Source organism: Vidua macroura, chromosome 16, assembly GCF_024509145.1.
Source record: "Vidua macroura isolate BioBank_ID:100142 chromosome 16, ASM2450914v1, whole genome shotgun sequence".
Lineage (NCBI taxonomy): Eukaryota > Metazoa > Chordata > Aves > Passeriformes > Viduidae > Vidua > Vidua macroura.
This window is the reverse complement of record NC_071586.1, coordinates 12,557,521-12,577,245: the sequence shown is the minus strand read 5'-3', so window position 1 is coordinate 12,577,245 and position 19,725 is coordinate 12,557,521. Positions and strand designations below refer to the sequence as shown.

Below are 19,725 nucleotides of genomic sequence, written 5' to 3'. Positions count from 1 at the left end.
GAGAAGATATTTGTCTTTATGAGCTCGTAAAGCTATTAAAAGACTGGTTTTTACTGTGTTCAGGATTAGACTTTAGAAGCTGCTTCAAAAGAAGTGTCTTTGAGCTTGGGGCAGAAAGGATGTGACTGAGCTGCTTTGGTGCTGCAGGTTGCCACAGGATGGTGTGGTTTGGGAGATGCTCTGAGCCAGAGGAGCCCAGCATGGATCTGTGTTGGGCTTTAGGGGTTGTTACATGGAAACCAACAGCAGCTGCAGGAAGGAGGTGCTGGTTCTGCTGGGGGATCTCCTGAAGGTGGGTCAGGTGCAGGATTCACGGTCTGGCTGTCACCATGAGCCAGAGGAACAGAAGCAGTGCTTTCCAGGGCTGCCAGCAGAGCCCTGGGCCGTGCCCAGCAGCTTGGGGCAGGCTGCTGGCACTGTGTCCCTCTGGGACCTGCTGTCCCTTCCATCTGAGTGCCCTGTTCCTTCCCCTGCCTCTCTTCTGCCAAAGGCTCTCCAGGCTGTGGCTGAGGTGCTGCACAGGGAGCACCCAGGTCTCCTGCCCACTGCCTGCCACAGAGGAACTGTTCTTGGACCTTCTGTAACCAACCCCAGTCCTGGCTGCTGCATTGTGAGTGACTTCTGCATGTTGGATTTATATATAGAGCACCCTACTCCTTCTTGCTGATGGTTGATCCACAGCTTGACCTTCTAAAGTGACTCCTAATTATCTCATCTGGATTTCTGTTTCACAGCTTACTCAGCAGCTTATTAGCTGCAAGTTATGTTCCCACACCTTTCCAAGAAGAAGGATCTCCCCAGGAACCTGCTGCTTAACATGCAGGAAATCTTATTTAGGGGCTTACCTTCAGTTTGGCCTACTATTTATTCCTGTGCCAGCTGTTTTCTGCCCCCCTGCAACTCTGGTACATTCAGAGAGGAGTAGGAACTGTGCCTTTGTGCTTTAGTTCTGGCTATAACCTTCATTTTCAGTGTAACCTTGCCCAGTGCTTTTGTTCCTCTGTGACCCAGGCTGCCTCCAGTCCTTTCTCTGGTGTGGGCTGGGGCAAAGTGCTGCTCACAGACCCTGTGCTTAACTGCAGCACTGGAAACCTTTGCTGCTGTGAAGAGGAGCCCCTCCACAGGAATGTCTTGACATGACCAAACCCTGCAGTGGAATATTGCAGGGACACTCTCCTCCAGCTGCTGAAGGACTTCCAAGTGTTTTCAGCCACTTTCTGCCTCTTCACTGCAAAGCTGCCTCTTGCCTGTGGGCACTGCTGAGCTGCCCAAGTGAAGCTCTGAGTTGCCATCTCATTGATGTCTTACCTGGAGCACTTGTGGACCAGCTGAGCAGGTAAGTGGTGGTGCTGGCAGTGATGGATTTGCAGTCACAAGAGCTCTCAGCAGAAATTCCTGCTCTCACAGCAGTGCTAATGCACACCAAGTGTCACAAGGAGTCTCCACCTGTGACTTCTGCCCGTCCTTCTGTGCCACCCCACTCCTCTGCTGTCTTTAGACTTTTATGATGGAAAGCTGCCTCTGTTCCCGTAGGCAGGATTGTCATCCTGAGCCTCTTTCTGGAAAGTTTCTAAAGTTCAGCCTAATAACTCAGTACAGAATCAAGGAAGAGCAAACAAGGCTGAACAGAGAGTAATCTCTTGCTTAAAATAGTAAATGTGTTCAGGCAACAACTGAGCGAGTCCGGGGGCAGAACTGGGATTTGTAATTCAAGCAGGGTTTGTTTGGAAAGTTTCTGCTGCTGGGAAGAATGTCTTGGATGAGAACCCGTCACCTTTGTGGCTGCCAGGAGAGGGCGGCAGCAGCGGCTCTGCTGCTCCGCGCCCGCCCCGCTCCAGGCACAGCCTGGAAAAATGTTTCCAGGAATTGCCGTCATCAGCCCCGAAGCCAAACTCCCTTTCTCTCCCGGTATGAATCATGCGGATGTGAAACGCTTGTGTTTCCGGAATCCAGCTGGATTTACTGCAAAACCATCTTTGCTACTCACCTGCGTGTGTAAATCTCCGGCGTTTTTCCAGTGTCTTCCAGTTACGCTCTTGCTTCCTGCTGCAGAAAAGTGCACAGGGCAAAGTGCTCCGGAAAGCCAAAGCTGCTGCCTCGTCGCAGAGAAACATCCTCTCCTTTCTCCCAGCTGCACTGAATCTGATCCTACCTGCTGGTATTTTTAGACAGGAGAAATTTGGAGCTCAGCCACGTTGCCGTGAGCTGTGGGAGCGTTATCAGTGCTCAGGGCTGAGGGGGCAGGGGATGGAGAGGGGTCAGCCTTCCCCTGGCAGGAGCAAAGAACCCATCAGCCTCTTGAGCGCTGGCTATAAATAGCCAGGAGGAACAGCATGCCCTGGCCATGGGAAGGAAGGCTCTGCTCTCTGGGTGCCAGCATAGCACCAGGTCCTGCTCAGTGGGAAGAGGGAAGGGCCAGGGTGGTAATTTCCCAAGGCAGAAAGAGGAACACACGTGTGGTTCCCCCTTTTACATTAATAATCAATGAGTCTGTGAATGCTTCCAAAGGTTTCCTCTCCTAAACCAATCTGCAGAGGATGTGGGTAGTTCCAGCTCATGCTCCAAGCCTGGCTTTGTTTGAACTGGGGCATCTCAGGAGATCTTTGAGAGTCTGCCAAGAGACAATCGTCAGGTTAACGCTGCTCTTTGGGGCAGCTGAGCTGCCAGGGATCTTCCTGCTTTACTCTGTTACATCTCCTCCATCTCCCCCAGCTCATAATGGGAGTCCATCAGCCTGGATTGTGCTCCTGCGCTCAGCACAGCCTCCAGCTGGTGGGGCAGTGAGCAGAGTACTCTGAGTGTTTGTGAGGGGGAGAGGAGAGGGAGAAATCTCCTCTCTGCCTGGGACTGACGTGCTAAGCAGAGAAGAGCTCTCTGTGTGGGGAAGCTGCCCTGGTTTAATTTGCATCTGTTTGTTCAGATGGCCCAAGCTCCTGTGTGAGCAGGTTCAGTCTTTAGTGAGGACCTGGCTGACCTCTTTCTGGCCAACTTCAGACCAAGAAAATTAAAGCACCTACATGGCACTTGAGGTGGGTGTGGACTAGTGGTGTCATTTAGACCAACACAGGAAAAACCCGTAGAGAAGAACTAATCACATCAAAACTGTGTTAGCAATCTCAGAAAACAAAACACCTTTTATTCCTGGGGGGGGGAGTTGCTGTTTCTCTGAGACAGCAAGGGCTTGGGGTGAGGAAGGCTGGAAGCCAGTGACGTGAGCAAAGCTGGCCCAAGGCTGCCCCGGGCTAGTTGTCCTCCCACCGCCAGCGATGAGGGGATGATTCCCCTTTGGACAGTTTTCTGGAACTCAGCTTCCTCCGCAAGGAGGAAAATTTGTCTCCAAGGACTTTGCGTAGCCCAGTGCTGTCCCTAGCAAAGGGCAGGTCCTTCCTTATAGCAGGCAGCTGGCCTGTAAACATTTCCCACTTAGCCAGGGCATCCACTGTCTTGTCCACTTGAGCCAGTTCCTCCTCAGAGACGTTCCTCTCCAGGGCAGCAATGCACATCTCCAGCCACAGCTCGTAATCCTTGATGGTGTCCGTGCTCTTGGTGTGCCCAGGGAGCCGGGGCTGGCCCTGCCCCTCGGGCACTGAGCTCTGCTGCTCGTCCTGCTCCAGCTCCGGCCCGATGGACAGGCCCTGGCTGCAGGTGTCGGGGGTCAGCGGCTCGGACAGGGAGGTCACGGCCTCGGAGTCGTTCTCACAGCACATCCCAGAGTCGGAGCTGAACGGGAGGATGTCCTCTGAGGCAGACAGCTCTGCTGACTCCTGCCTTGGCCACGTGGACAGCACGGTCTGTGTCCAAGCATAGAGCTTCTGTGGTGAGAGGAGAAAGGTTTCGTTGTGGAGGATGAGAGACGCCAGTTACACATTCCCCCGTGTTTGCCAGGTAAACCTGTTTATCTTGGGTGGCTCAGCTGCAGCTTCCACAGTCCTCTCTGCCAGACAATGGGCTCAGACAACTCCTGGTGACCCTACAAAGCAGGAGCTTTCTCTTGTCCCATTTTCTTGGACTGTGGCAGAGCTGCCTCCAGTCAGATGTGGACTTTATCTGCCCTGCTATTGAAGGTGGTAGGAGAAAACTGTGCCAGATCACTCCCTGCTGTGTGAATGTGATCTCCAGGAGAGGCAAACCAACGCCTCTCCAGAGGAAACTGTGTCATTATAAAAACTCCTCAGATAGTGGTGAAGAATTGTGTTTCATCATGTTGTTAATGCCTGTGGTAATGTGCATTTTATTCCCAAGAATAGCTCTTCCCCTCCCGAGCTGCAAGGAACAAGTGGGTAGGCTGGCTCTAGGAAAGAATTAATGAAAGGAAAATGTCTGAGACAATTTCCTTTTTAAATATTAAATGCCACAATGAGGCATATAACAGGTTGCTCCTGGCACATTTGTTCCTTATGCTTTAGGGAATGAACCAGTACTCCAGTCATGCCTGGGTAAAAGGTGATCTCGTCTGCCTTGTTTCCAGTGTTGAGGGGTTTTTGTGTGTGTTTTTCAGTTTTTCACACTCCTGTGGCCTATTTCTTCCCCTTTACTTTCTGTACCTCCCAGTGGTCCATCTGCAAAGCCCCCAGTTGCTCAGCAGGGACAGGATTAGCCTGGGCTGTCCTCATGGTGTGCCAGGCACGGAGCTGGATCCGTCCCTGCTCAGCTCAGGGGGAGCTGCAGAGTTTGAGGAGTAGGCAGGAGATTCCCAGCCCTGTGGAGCTCCCTTCTCTTACAGCCCCCCACTGCTCCCTCCTCCTTTCCTCCTCTATTGCTGTCTCTTCAGGCAAGTGACAGAAAGGATAAAGAGCTCAAATTGAGTGGGTGGGAGAAATCGGCCCTGCTTCTCATTTCAGTCTGAGCATGGAGCCTCGGGGAAGAATTCTGTACAGGAATAAAATGGACTCTTTCAGTTTAGCTAATCCACCCTGCCCCCTCCCTCTGGGACAAGAAAAATTGTAAAGGGACAACTTTTCTCCTGCCTGGTCCCACCTCCAGTGGCCCTTCTCTCCCTCTGGGTTTATCCAACAAAGGCAGTGCCAGAAGCTGCAGTGGGAGCTGGGCTAGTGAAGGGGACAGCAAAGCTCTGGAAAGCTGCAAGCAGCCCATAATTTTGTAATGGCTCTAAATTCCCAAGAATAGTGAATCTGGGAAGGAATCCCAGTTGCTACTTAGCCCCATTCCCAGGAAGAAAAAAGGCTGTGGAGATGTGGATTTTCCAACAGTACAATTGGATTGTTCAAGGCAAAAAAAGGGGATAATCGACTCAGGATCACTGCCTGAATTCCCAGAATCTCTTCAATCTCTGTCATCCTTTGGGTGGCTTATTCATTTGAACTTTGGGTGGGTTTAGAGGGCTGCAGCCTCTTATGTTCTCCTGTTTAACCAGGAAGGGATGAGCTCTGTGTGGGTTTTGTTTACCTACAGGCAAGAGCAGCTGAAGTGGATGTCCACCCCGAGGATGTCACTAAGACCTGTCTGTGTGTGTGTGGCCACTGCAAACTCATCCAGCCACCATGTGAGGACAGCCTGGGATGCTGCACCAGCAGCAGGTGGAAATGTTGATTGTGGTAGGGAAACATCAGGACAATTAGCTTGCTTTCAGTTCTCAAGATGACTCATGCTGGAATAAGCAGATGGAATAAAAAATGGAGTGTGGTTCTGAGTACAACTCAGATAAATAAGTTGAGGGGCTCTTTCTGCTGCATAAGGACTGGTTTCCTGCCCTGCATGCTCCTCTGCCCCAAACCATGTCTCAGTTGCAGATCTGAGCAGAGTTGCCTGCTGCTGCTGAGGCACAGCTTGGTTCTGGCATTTCCTGTGGTTATTAGGAGTGTCTGAAGCTGTTTTGTGGCAGGTGGGGATCTGTGATAGTTTCCAAGAGGAAATGTGACTTCAGACTTACATTTAGCGTGCTTGGCAAGTTACCTTTGCTCTCTGTTATTGTCTCAAAATGCTTTCTGCTCTCTTCTGTCCTGTTCCTTAACTGTTTAATTCATCTCTGGCATTTATGTCTCCTCTCAACATTATGGCAAAGCCTCTTACAGAGATTATCTCAGCTCTCTTACACCAGCTTGTACTGTATCTAGTTGAGCTTTGCCTTCTCAAGGAAGCAGATGTGACATTTGGCAAGTGCATCATGCCTTTGAGTTTGTGTTCCCTGTCACCAGAGGATGCTGAGCCAATTACAGTACTTGCTGCAGGTGTAAAGGCAAAAATATTTCTAGAAAAGATTAATGCAGGTGGCCATTCTCTTCTAGAAAGCACTGGCTGGATGCTGACAGGCTGGGTGTTTAAATAAAGCAGAATTTATCTGCTTTATTTAAGCAAGATCCTCTGGTGGTCTGGGCAATTTAAACACTTCTCATACAGAAGTAGGGACCAAACAGCCACAGAGTCAGAGAAGGGCCTGGCAGCACCACAGATAAGTAGGAAAGCCACAAAAAAGTGTGTGTTTCCCCACAGTCTTTGCCATGTTTCTGTGTATCTGATTCCATGCTGAATGGAACCAGAGGCATCTCCTTTCTCATTCTGCTCGTATCTTGTTACAAATACAACCCACAGACTTTAAAACAGGCAGCCACGGAAAATCCTGTCTCTGAACATGATGTGTGCCAGACAGGAATCACAACCAGGGAGAAGATGTGTGCTGAGTGAGAATGGGGACATTATTTCTGTTCCACCAACCATTTGGCTACTGAATCCTGCTTTTTAGACAGCAGAGGTAGAAAACCCTTTCAAGAGCTAAGGGTGTGTTAGCACTGTTCCTGATCTGTCTAAATGTGGTATTAGCAGTGCTATGGGTGAGAGAGAAGAGATAAAAGATGAGTCTGGGACCCTCCATGTATTGAGGGTAATAATTTGGGATGCTTTCTCATACATTTAAACAGAGGAATTGCAGCAAAGTACACACATAATGTTTCTTCCCTGTTTCTTCCCAGCAGCCCCAGAGAGGCAAAAATCCAGGAAAGGACATAGCTGTGGGAATCCCTGAACTCACTGCTGCTCTTGCTTGCAACCTGCCTGCTCTCTCCACCTCATTTTTGGGAGTAGGAAAGTATGGCTGGACTGTGGCAGTGTCCCTTGGGAAGAGCCAAAAGCCCTGGAGCTTGTGCAAAGTGCTTTGTTGGTCAGAGCCTGTGTAGAACACGTCCATGCTCAGGTGTGAGCTGCTGCCTCAGCACCTCGCACTGAGAGCTCCTGCCTTCACCACGCTGCTGCAGCACCTTCAGTGCTGGGGTTTGGGCTGGGCTGAGCCACCCTGTCCCTGCCCTGCCCCTGCTCCAGGATGCTCTGGGGGATTGGGGCTCACCCTGTAGCGCTCGATGAGTTTGAAGCCCACGACGTGCTGCAGCTTCCGCAGGCAGATGGGGCAGGGCTCCAGGGGCCGCAGCAGCGCCTCGTCCAGGCTCAGGGCGCCCTGCATGATGCACTGCAGCCAGCGGCATGTCCCCAGCCCCATCAGGTGGCAGATCTCGTGACAGGTCACCTTTCAGGGAAGCAAAGATCACAGCAGTGCATGGTCACTCCTGTTTCCGCTGCCCCTCCTCTTCCTCCTCTGCTGTTCCACCTTCCCTGCTCCCTGGCAGTCTGACCAGCTCTTGCTCAGCAATGGTTCTCCTCCAGCACAGGCTTTTCCAAGGTGAGAGGAGAACCTGGCTGCCTCTTCCCAGCTCCATGTTTGTGTAGTGGAGAAGGAGGGGTGGGTGTGGGTGAGGCAAATGTGGGGAGCCCTGTAGGCAGTTTGGAGCTGTGGGGCAGTGCTGCTGCTGCTCTTCCTCAAGGACAATGTGGTGGGTTTTGTTGTTTTAGGGTTTTTTTTAAAGAGGAAAAGCAGTCCCACTGGGGCCTGAAAAGAGCAACACAGCCTGTGTGAGAAATGTGCAAGAAGTTGTTGGCAATAACAGACCTGAGTCCTTCCAGAACAGACTCCATTAACATTTGTGCCAAAGCAGAAAACTGAGCTGGAGTCAGCTGGCCAAGCATGACTGCCTTGGGAACTGGCAACTGTGGAAAGGCTGAGGATGGAGGATTCCTCTCCTCCTCCCATTCACACTTAATATCATTTAAAATTATTACAGGAAAGGACCTCAAAGTAGAAAATCCTGAGCAAATACCAGGGGAGCAAAGGGAAGATGCTGGTGTGACTGCTTTGTGTGGGCCAGCTTTGGGAGGAATGCTGGAAGCAGAGCTGGAATATGGCAGATGTTGGGATGAGGGAGGACAGCACTCGTGAAGAGGATGTATTGGAGGTGAGGGGGGTTTAAGGGCATCTGCATTTAAATAGATGACTTGGCTGAGGTATTATACCTCAGATAAACTTGGCTGAGGAATTCTTCTCTTCCATCTATGTAACAGGTCTGGCACAGGGACCCCTCTCCTCAGGATTACCCAAGCACAAGTCTGGGAGCTGGGCAGGATTGCTTCAGTCCTGCTCCATGACACAACCTGGTTTAGTGGAAGGTGTCTCTTCCTGTGGTAGGGGTTTGGGACAAGATGGTCTTTAAGGTCCCTTCCAACCCAAACCATTCTGTGATTCTGAGGCAAGTCCTGTAGCCTCCCCATAACTGATGTTGTCATTTGCTCCAGTGGTGAGGGAAGTAGGAGTTGTCCATGCAGCGCATTAAAATGCAAGCTCTTTATGTCTGAATTCAGTGTGGGCTTAGCTGTGACTGCCTGTGCTTCTGGGAGCAGTCTCATGGCTGCTTCACTGGGCTGAGGCATGGATGATACCCTGGCCTGAAATATTTAATCCTACCCAGGAAGAAACACGGGGTGCAGGAGGTTGCTGGTCCTACCTTGCAGCACTGGACCATCTCCTGGGCACTGAACTGCAAGGTCCGGTCTCTGCCCTCCTTGCTGACTTCACACAGCTCTTCCTTCTGCATGGGTGGGTTCAAGCTGCTACAACCAGCCTGGGGGAAATCCCCAGAAAACCTGGCAAAGCTGCAGACTCCCACTTCTGTGAAGAGAGGGGAGTACAAGTCAGGCATCTGCTCTTTTACAACTGTCTGTCACCTTAGGCAGCATGAAAATACAGCTGTGGGAGCACAGTCCAGCTGGGCACACAGGCTGTGATGAGATCCATTCCCCAAAAGGTTTGTATCACCTCAGTTGCCTCTGTCTGGATCAGGAGCCTTGATCCCCCTAATTTCACACTGGGGAGAAGTTCCTCTTACTAGGGAATAGCATGTTAAGGATAAGATTTGGCTATTCCAGTCTCACAGGGAAGGGCTTTTTGGTACAATACTGCCTTATTCACACACTCTGCTAGATCACCATGGGACACCAACCCACCTTGTCCTGGCAGGAATTTGCTGAATGTGAAGCTCCAGGTCTCGCATGGATAAAGGTCGAGAAGGGTAAGTCCAAGGACACACAGGGCATCCATGGGCTTGTTGTTCTTCAGGAAATTCAGGATCCCATCTGCACAAGTACAAGAGAGATATTCATTTAAATGAAGAATCCCTGGAAGACACAGAGCCAGAATTTCTTCTGCTGGTGAGGAAGAGGATGTAATCCAAGCCTACAGGCAGTCAGATCTGCTGGATTCATCATCTCAGGTGGAGAACCATGGCTGTGTAGCCCATCTCTCAAATCAGAGACTTGACTTTGGACGTGGTGCTGGGCACAGAGTCAAAACAAAGCAGAGATGCTGATGAATTCAGTACTAACCCATGGAAATGAGCACCTGGGAGCAGAATTTCCCTACAGGCAGCTCAGAACTGAGCTGGAACAGCCCCAGGGCTGCAGTCCTGGGTCTGTGCTGAGCATGTGCTGCCTATAGTGCCTGCAAACATCTCATTCCAGGTGGATGTTTGTGCAGTGCAAGTTTGGCAGCTGGCAAAGCCAGTAGCATGGGGAACTGTGTGACACTTGAACCCAAATTTCCTATCATGAAAGGCCTGCGAGTTCCCCCCCTGCACCACCCAGGCCAATAATTTACTTTGGCTCTGGACAGGGGATGGGAGAACTCAGACTGTACCAAATCAGAGCCTCCCTGCAGAGCTGATCCAATGGCTTTGCAGAGCTGGACCTAAACATAATAACACTGAAAAATACAAACAGCAGAGGAAAATATGATGAAAGTCACTTTGTTTTTTATTCCTGTTTCCAGCCTCAAAGCTCTGGGCTTTCCATGGGAACAGGATTTCTGCCTTTTCACTCCCTTCCTCATCCCCTCCCAGCTCAGGCAATGAAGGGCTGTGTCAGGCATTTCCTAAGGGAGAACTCGTGCCCGTGTGCCAGGCTGGTGTCTTTGTGGGCTGCCTGCTGCCAGGTCCTTCCTCACCTGCGTGGAGCTGCACCCTGTCCGAGTCCTGGCTGTGGCGGAAGCAGCAGTGGATGGAAGAGACTGGGATGGAGGGAAGGCACTTCACACGCAGGCCCAGGAAGAAAGACTCCACACAGCTCTGGAGGGAATCCAGCAGCGAGAGCCCAGCGGGGCCTTCGATTAAATCTGAGGAGAGAAGCTCTCTGTCAGTCCCTTACAGCCAGGGTGAACATTAGGGTCTGACGAGGTTTTGTGGCACTGGCCACAGCACCTGGGCAGGCTGGTTCATTCAGGAGTTCATTGCTTACTCTGGGATGTGGTGGACACCTCTGGATGGTTATGGATGTAGAGGAGAAGAGGGAGCTCTTTCTGAGAGGTTGCTCAAGGCATTAGTACGCTCTCGTTAGCAGAGCAGATGTGCTGGAAGGTTGTCTCCTGTTCAAGTTGTGCAGAATGATTAATGTGGGAATGGGTGGCTGTGTTTAATGAACCATCAGAGAGAGACCTCCAGAAATGCTGGTTTTCCCAGCATTGTTTCATACTTTAATATACATATATGCATAAATTCATAGTGAGCCTCACCCAGGGGCACACATACCATTTATATGGCAGGTCTACCACCACGGCTTGTGACTCTGGACTGGGGGCACTGCCTGTTACACTTGTCTTTGCTGTGGCCATTGCATTTGCAGGTGAGTCCTTAGGGGAGGGTGTTAGCAACACTCAACACCACCCACGGCCCTCCGGTGTCTCTCCAGGCAGCCCAGTGAAGATCCCCCCATTACCTATAGGCTGCAGGTAAATGTGCTTTCAGCAGAAGTTCTGCTTCCTCCTCAGCATGGCGTGGTAGAAGGTCTCGAAGTCCTCGGGGGCATCGGGGTGGCTGAGCAGCCAGTCGAAGGCCGTGCGGATGAGCAGCGTGCAGAACAGCGTGCGCTGGGGGTTGTAGGCCTCGGACAGGAACAGCTTCTCCGCCCTGGAGAAGGCCTTGGCGTAGAGCTCCTGCAGCGCGGGGTCGGTGGAGATGAGCGCGTCCTTCAGAGCGCGGGGCCCGAAGCTGAACTCCTGCGCGTGTTTGCACTGCAGCATCGCGGGGCACGGCGGCGGCACGGCCTGAGGGGGGACACGGCCATCAGCGCCTGGCCTTGTGAGGGACAGGGAACCTCCTTGTGCCTGGGGCACACGGCCATCAGTGCCTGGCCTCACCAGGGACAGGGAACCTCCTCATGCTTGGGGGACACGGCCATCAGTGCCTGGCCTCACCAGGGACAGGGAACCTCCTTGTGCCTGGGGCACACGGCCATCAGTGCCTGGCCTCACCAGGGACAGGGAACCTCCTCATGCTTGGGGGACACGGCCATCAGCGCCTGGCCTTGTGAGGGACAGGGAACCTCCTTGTGCCTGGGGCACACGGCCATCAGTGCCTGGCCTCACCAGGGACAGGAAAGCTCCTCACGCTTGGGGGACACGGCCATCAGCACCCGGCCTCGCAAGGGACTGGAAACCCCCTCATGCGTGGGGGACACGGCCATCAGCGCCCGGCCTCGCCAGGGACAGGAAAGCTCCTCATGCTTGGCGCTTGCAGTGGTGTGCCAATATCCCAGCTGCAGGGTGTGGTAGGATTCTGTAAACACTGCACGCTGTGCTCCAGGCCCTATGCTTCGTGTGGGAGTGGCCGTTATGGGTTCTCCATGTCCCCATGGATGTCACTGGCTCAGGGACCATGTGACAGGAGATGGTGCTCAAGAATGCACAGCCCCAAAATGGTGCCGGGTGTCCAGGGTAAACCAGATGGCTTGACTGGTTTGGGGGTTTTTTGGCACTCTCTCCTGAAGCCCCAGTATGATGGGAAATACCTCTGAGTGTTGTGCAACTTGTTGCACTGGACCTTGTAGGATATGGAAAGATGGTGCTCCTATTTGCTTGGGATAAACCACACTCCTTGGAACAGGTCCAGGTCAGGAACAAAGAGGTTGATATTGGTCTTTATCTGTCAATCAGAAACCTAAATTTCTGCCTTACCTGACACCAGTGAAAGCAGCTGCTCTCTGGTGACAATTTCCTCTAACACCTTTTAATCCTAGCTATTATCCCAGGGCATCTGCTGGCTCCCAGTGCTGTTGTCAGGCTGCAGGATTTGGGGAGGTTTGCCCAGCCAAGGTGGGACTTGCTGGGTGAGGCTGGTGGTGCCTCTCTAGCAGGACACGCTCAGGCCCATTGCCATCATGTCCCTCCATGAACAGCTTCATGTCACACTGTGTTAGCATCAGCAACGCTGGGGATGATGTCAAGTGGTAAATAAAGAGCAAATGAAAGCCTACAGCACAAATTTGGAGCATCCTGGAAATATCCTCTCCAGGGTCCTTTCTAAGACCAGCATTCCCCAAAGCTGTAGAATTCCTATTCCTATTCCTATTCTGAGCACCTATTCCTTCACCCACTGCAGTTTATGCACTTGGGGAGGTGCCAGTGAACACCTTGGGGAGAGGGAATCGGAAGAGGAAACAAAGCACAGCCCCCGTGACTAATCCATGTCTGGATTTTTCCTTTAGGTAAGGAGACCATGCCAAGCAGAATTGGAGCAATTTGGAGCAGTGCTTTGGGCTTTTTGCCTACCACAGGTAAGTGCTCCACCTGTTCACAGCAGATTGAGAAATTCAGGGGATATATGCACAAAAGCCCAGGGTTTCTAGAAATAAATGTTACCTTCTTCTAGGCAAGTTCATAATAACTTAAAAGGAGCCAGAAAAGCTTTCTGTGTGGACACCAAATGAATCTGCTGCTGACCATCACTGGTCTAGCAGCAGCATTCAATCACAGAAAAAAAAAAGAAATAGATTAAATATTTTAAGGAGGAACTGGTTAAGTCTATAATTTAAGTAGGTCTGCAGCCTAGTTCTGCCAGGTAAATGGCATTCAGTGGTCCCTGAGGACAGCAATATGATTAAGAAAATTCAATATTTTTAAAAAGTAGTACCAACATGAGCCAAAGCCTCTCCTCAGTTATGCAGAGGTGGTTTGCACTGTAAGAGGAAAGTGGCAGCCCATTAAATTTAACTTTGCATTCCTTCTCATCTAACCCTTGGGAAGAGCTGTGTATGTATTGGTAGTCCTTAAAAGGGCTCATTTAGTGTGATCTTTTTTGTCTCTAAGGGTGTGTAGCTTGGAGAAGGACTGGATAAGCAGTTTTCTTTCATTTTTGCAAGCTTTGTATTTCACTCACATTAAAGGCTGACAGCAGGTGGCACAGGGGGATCTGAAGTGCTACAAGGGCCCTAATCCAGTGAAAATTTAGAAAAAAAAATCTGTGATACTTTCTCAGCTCTTCTTACTGCCTAAAATTGTCCAAATTGCTTCAGCTGGTTTTTACAGGGAGCAGCAAGAGTTTGTGTGAGGTTTCTCTGCTCTTGGTGACCCAAATCTCTACACTTCTGACTTGCTTCCAGATTTGGAAGCACAAAGTGAGAGTCTGACCCCAGCAGGTCATCAGGAGTTTTGCCTTGGACTAGGGTGAAGATTGGCATTTTCCTAATGGACAAGATTTCACTTGTTCTGCTCAGCCTTTAAATACAAGCATCCTTTTCCTGGTGATTGCAGAACTTTCACTGGGGAACTCTTAGCAGTGTTCAACTGCCCGAGGATGTGATGCTATGAGCTGCTGCCTGCCTAGTGCAAGTCAAGAAAGAGACTTTGCACTTAGTCCGGGTTGAGACTGATCATGTTAAAGGATTTAAATTTCAAAGATTCTGGAAGCATGAGCTGCTTTCATTAATGTTTTGGGCAACAACTGGAGTGTTGGTCTGGGGAGGAGGAGCTGGTTAGAAAATGAATGGATTTTTCTCAGCTAAATGGGAAGCAGCAGAGTGGATGTATGTGACAGCAAATACAATGAGTGCACAGTCTTGTAGTAAGTGTTCCCCCCAGGGTCCCTCATGGAGTATAGTGTGAGCCCAAAGCTATGGGATATACATTGTTTCCCTAGACTTCCTAAAAGGGGACATTCACCCAGCTCCAGACATCCCCAGCTGTGTCCATTGGTGTTTTGTGATGTTCCCCATGCCCAAGGGTGCCCATGACGACGCTTTAGTGGTTCAAAAGCTCGGGCACAGGAATGCATTTGCAGGAATTCAGTCTGGCATGACGTGTGCCTCCTTCTCCTGGAGGCTCTGGCTTTGCTTCCAACAGAACAGCAGCAACCCATTACACTCTCCAAATCCAAGACAATTACTTCTTTTTAGTAAGCTTTTCTAAAATACTTCATTGGAGAAAATTAATGCTTCAGAAAAATTTTGTGGACCAACTTTGGTGGTTGAAAAAAGAAGCCCTTTTACCACATTAGCCATAGTATATGTTATTTGTCTTGTTCTAATATATGGATATGATGTTTCATTAACTGGAGCAGAGCAACAGGGCTTTATAATTTTTAGCTCTTGTGCTGCGGATGCCTGATGTAACTCCCTGAGGCAGTCCCTCACTGCACTTCAGCTTGGATAGTTTCTTTCCCAGCTCAGTTTTTAAGATGACAAGGTGGGGATGAAGAAGTGGAAGCAACAATGCATCCTTCTGCCCTTCAGGTATTTCAGAAGATGTCCTGCCTTTAAAGAAGCTGATTTGGCCCCTTGTTAAATGACAAGCTGTGGGACCTGACCAGCAAGTCCTGGGGAGGAGAAAGTAACTCCTTTTGTTTAAAAGGCCAGTAATTTGTAGTTGCACTTAAGAAAATTCTTTAAGCAAAATAATAATGTAGAGATCTGCTGCAAGTGGAGACACTCCCCACATCCACTCCTGTGCCTTTTTTACTTTACCATTAGGAAAACATCCTGTTCCCAACACAGATTTTGTTGCTCCATCTCACAGCCATTTGCTAACACTGTAATTTTTCCTAAACCAGGAGCAACTGTGTTGGACCACATGAGATCCATGAAGGTTGGACCTGATGATCTTGGAGGTCTCTTCCAACCTCAGTGATTCTGTGATATGAAGGAGCAATCAATGTCCCTGTGTGCAGGATGGACAGGATCCAGGGGCAGGGAAGGACCCTTGCTGGGAATCTCATCCACTCCATGGAGATGCTCCTCTTTTTTTCTGTTATTTGCATATTTCATTTCATCACCTCCACACAGTGCAGAGGAGACACAAAGAACCCAAAAGTTTTGTCACTTGGCTCCTTGTCTGCTCCTGCCAACAACCTTTTCCAAGGATTATGTTGTAGGACTCCAGTTGTGGCCTTTCGGCTTGTGGTGCTCCACAAGGCAGGAGCTCCAACACACTCCCTGAGTCTGGCTTTCAGCACCACTCCAAGACTTCAGATCAGATTGGGCACATTACACAAATCTGTTCACTATGGAATCTGACAGATTTTATTTTCATGGTGAGTGTTTTCACAAGGAACACCCCAAAATCCAGGATCAGCATGTGACACCTGAGCAGTATGTACACTCCCTTTCCCACAGTAACCTCTTAATGTGCTTCATGTGCAATTCAGGTTACTCATAAATAATTCTCTTTGCAAATCAGACACATATAAATTATTCTCTGTAATTGAAAATTACCTATGAATTATTCTGTTTGTAATTCATAGATATGTCATTTATTCTCTAATATATTGACATTGCTTTCTTGGATAGAAATGCCCGTGGCTGACAGTAACAGGGTGATTCTCAAAGGCCAAGGCAATATCATACAGTGTGAGTTCATTTGGGATATTCTGACAAGACAGGGATGGTCTTCTGTGAAGAAATTCCATGTACAGGTCCAGAAAGGGCACTCAGTGCATTATGGAGTTATTTGGTATTGTATAGAATTTGACCCTAACATTGCAGAGATTGTATTTTTATTAAGTTGATTATTCTAAAGTTATATATTTTATAAGCCAACTTGTAAGTAATTTCTAGCTCTGACTTTCCCATAGGCACTGCAGATGCACAGAAGGAGATTCCCTCTGTTCCCTTCCCTTCTCAGCTCTTGTGAAGTATTTGGAGGCAAACTGACTTAACCTGTCTCTTTGTATGTCAGAGGGACATTAGCTGGGTCTCTTAACACTGATTAATTACCTTTGTTAGGTGCTGTACTGTAAACAAGCAGTGATAGTGCAGAAAATTCATCATCAGTCAACAGAAATGAAAAGCCCAGAGCAAACATAATGAGTGATAACTAATTATCAACACATGCTCCAGTTACTTAATAGCCCTTTCCCTGAGATTTGCACTTGGTGTCTGCTACTGCTGCTCCAGGATCAGCCTCTCCTTCTCAGTATTACACCAATGACAGCCTGAAAGCAATTTTCTCAATTTATTTGTTTACATTTATAGAAAGATATTTTTCTTGACTGAGAAGCTCTGCTCCAAATAAAATTCTCACTGGTCCAGCTCCTTCCTCATGGAGTTCAACACAGCCCCTCACACAGACCCAGGCTTTGCCTGCCAAGTAGGCTCAGCTCTTGGGGTCACACCAAATCTCTTTGGCCAGGCTCAGACCTGGTTTTGAGATACTCAGCAGTTTTCAGAATCAATCCCCTCTGCTCACAGAGAAAATCCACTCTGGACCTGCTCAGCCCTCTACTTGTACCCCCGTGGAGCTCTGGCATCCTCTGTCCACTTGGCATTAAGTGGCCACAAAGCACTGAGTCAGATCTCTGTGTGTTCCAGCCCAGAAACTCAGATAAAGCCTTCTGGCCTCACGTAGTGCCAGATCCCAATAATATTTGTGTGTAATGTCTCTAGAATATGTCTGTGGCTCAGAAACAGATGGTCTCAGGAAGAGTCATTCCTGGTGCTGTGGAAACCTTCAGGGATTCACACGTGCATTTACCAGGAGGAGAATGTGCCTGTCCTATTGGAACGGTGATTGATGTGTTACTGCTGCAGGACTCAGTGCTGCAAGTTTGTCCTCCCAGGAATCTGCCTCATTAATTAACTTGGACTGCTGGACAATTAGATGGACAACTCAACAATATGCAAAAAAGGTTTGCAAGGCGAAAGACAAGATTTGTAAAGGTCATTAAATACCTAAGATGGAGGCAGATGCTTCCTTTTGTCCTTATTTAAATATTCTTGTTTAAGTGTTCTTAAGTATTTAAGAACACATACACGTCCACTTTGCCTTTGATTTTGTTTTATGTTAAAGCCTGCTCTCTCAATACGCTGTGCTTCATTTTAATACGTCCTGAGGACATACATTATCCCTTTTTTCAGGCTTCTCCTCTACAGATTTTATTTATTCTATGCTCGTACAAAGCACTACCCTATTTTTCAGTGCCTGCCATTTGAGGCTCTCTAAGTGTCACACAAACATTCATGAACTTCTCTGTGCTACCCTCCAGAAAGTAGGCAGGCAGTATGTGCCTTTCCCCCTCCTCCCCCTCATCACCCATTTATTCACCATTTTCAGAGTTTTCTCTGTTCATTTTACTCTGGTTCAAGTGCCTGTGTCGCTTCTTCCATGCACACATGTGATGAAGGGCTGGCTGTGTTCTCCTTCCCTGCCTCTGACATGAAATAATCCTCTACAATCCATGTTGCATGCTGTGCACTTGCTAACCAGAGATCCAAAAGCACGGAGCAGCATCTATCAGAGCTGTACAACAAACGTAGCACTGCAGAGATAGGCGAGCTCTAATCACTCAGCTCCAGGCACTTTGCTCTTCATCATACTTGTCTAGACAGACTAAATGGTCTTTGCGAGACAACCCCGGTGTTAGCCAGGAAAGCGGCTGTGTTTTCCATACGGATGAACTCCCAAACAGGTATGGCTAAGGGTGGGTATTCCCTGGAGCACGGGCGGTATGAAAGTGCCTCATCCCGCGGTGAAAAGGTAAAAAGGCACGGGGATGCGGTGCCTCCTCCTCCCACCACATCCAGTGCTTTTTAAGTGATGCCGCCAGGTCGGGGATGTTTGTGGGCATTTCACAGCCAAGGAGAAGGAAGGGGGTCCAAGGTGTTACTACAGCCAGCATGACTGGGGAGGGGGGGACAACGACAGAGCCCAAAGCCACGGTTTCGTAGGGGCCGGCTGTACCCTGATCACCAGCCAGCGCTGCCAGCCGGAGGGTTGCTGCGTGCCAGGCATGTTCTGGAAGGGCTGCAGAAGCAGGTGCTGCTCCTGGGACACCTGAACACCCCCCGGCCCCGCTGATGTGGAAAAGGGGCTGTGATTCCCGGTGCGGGAATCACACGGGTGCGTGTGCAGGGAGGGAACGAGTCCCCCAGCACGCTGGGACGATGCACCAAGCACGAACACTGAGCTCACCCCGGGCACCGCAAACCCGCGGGAGGATGCACCAAGAGTGCCCGGGCAGGACCCCTGGAGCCGTGGGGATGATGCCCGGAGCGCAGTCCCTAATCCCCGGCGGGAGATGCCCCGAGCGCGGTCACCGGCCCCCGGAGGGGGATGCCCTAAAGCGTGACCCGCCGCCACCGGGGGAGGATGCCCCGAGCACGGCCACCATCGCCCGCGGAGCGATGCCGTCGCCGGATAGCGCTGCCCATCACCCCAGGAGATGCCTCGAGCGTGGCCACCCTCGCCCGCGGAGCGGTGCCCGTCACCCCTGGGGCGATGCCCATCACCCCGGGAGATGCCCCAGCTCGCCTGGGGGGTCCCGCGGCACGCCGGGGCCGCCCGGACCCCCCTTCCCGCCTGACCGTGCCCTCCCCCGATGAGGCGACCCCGCGACACCCCCGATCTGCCCGGGGGGACAGGACAGGACTCACCGCCCGCCGGGCCGGGACTGCGGAGGCCGGGAGGAGCGGCAGGGCCGGGGCACCCGGCTCGGGGCTGGCGAGGCGGAGCGGAGCCCGGCAGCGGCGGCGGCGGCGGCAGGAGGAGCAGCAGGAGGAGGAGGAGGAGGAGGAAGAAAAGGGGGAGCAAAGGGGGGCTCGGCCCCGCCGCCGGGAGCCCGCGGGATTCGCCGAGCGGCCGCGCAGAGCCGCCTCCTGCCGCGCGCGGGGCAACCGCCGGGGGGCGCCCGCGGGGAGCGGCCGGGACCGCGCGGGGCCAGGGGACACGGGGACAGGGACAGGGACAGGACACGGGGACAGGGACGGGACACGGAGACAGGACACGGGGTGCAGGGGGGACACGGGGACAGGGACAGCACACGGGGATAGGGACAGGACAGGACACGGGGACAGGGACAGGACAGGGGACACGGAGGGGGACACGGAATGCAGGGACAGGACACGGGGTGCGGAAAAGGCGCGGGGTGCGGAGGGAACACGGGGTGCGCGGAGCAGGTGGAGACTGGGAGCAGGACACAGGGTGCGGGTGGCAGACACGGGTAGCGGCAGGGGACACGGGATCCGGGAGGGGACACGGGGTGCGGGATCAGGACACGGGGTCCGGGAGGGGACACGGGGCGCGGGATCAGGACACGGGGTGCGGGATCAGGACACGGGATGCGGGATCAGGACACGGGGTGCAGGAAGGACACGCGCTCCAGGAGGTGCGGGGTCAGGACGGGCGCGGTGGCG

The 19,725-nt window shown here is 51.2% G+C and overlaps 1 protein-coding gene and 1 long non-coding RNA gene across 3 annotated transcripts; one reads left to right on the top strand and one right to left on the bottom strand.

Annotated features, from left to right (window-relative positions):
* Positions 1-3,103: 3,103 nt before the first annotated feature.
* AMZ1 (archaelysin family metallopeptidase 1) lies at positions 3,104-19,084 on the bottom strand. The gene is given in 7 exon segments (XM_053992465.1): positions 3,104-3,812; positions 7,298-7,474; positions 8,784-8,947; positions 9,283-9,411; positions 10,277-10,444; positions 11,044-11,371; positions 18,967-19,084. Coding segments are annotated over 6 exon segments (1,512 nt in total). The 5' UTR covers positions 11,348-11,371; positions 18,967-19,084; the 3' UTR covers positions 3,104-3,242.
* On the top strand, positions 11,188-17,268 carry LOC128815617 (uncharacterized). 2 transcript variants are annotated; one of them, XR_008439677.1, is made up of 3 exons: positions 11,188-11,272; positions 12,811-12,879; positions 15,150-17,268. It is a non-coding gene; the product is annotated as an uncharacterized LOC128815617 (long non-coding RNA). The 2 variants fall into 2 exon arrangements; XR_008439676.1 differs by lacking the exon at positions 11,188-11,272 and adding an exon at positions 11,285-11,633.
* Positions 19,085-19,725: the final 641 nt, after the last annotated feature.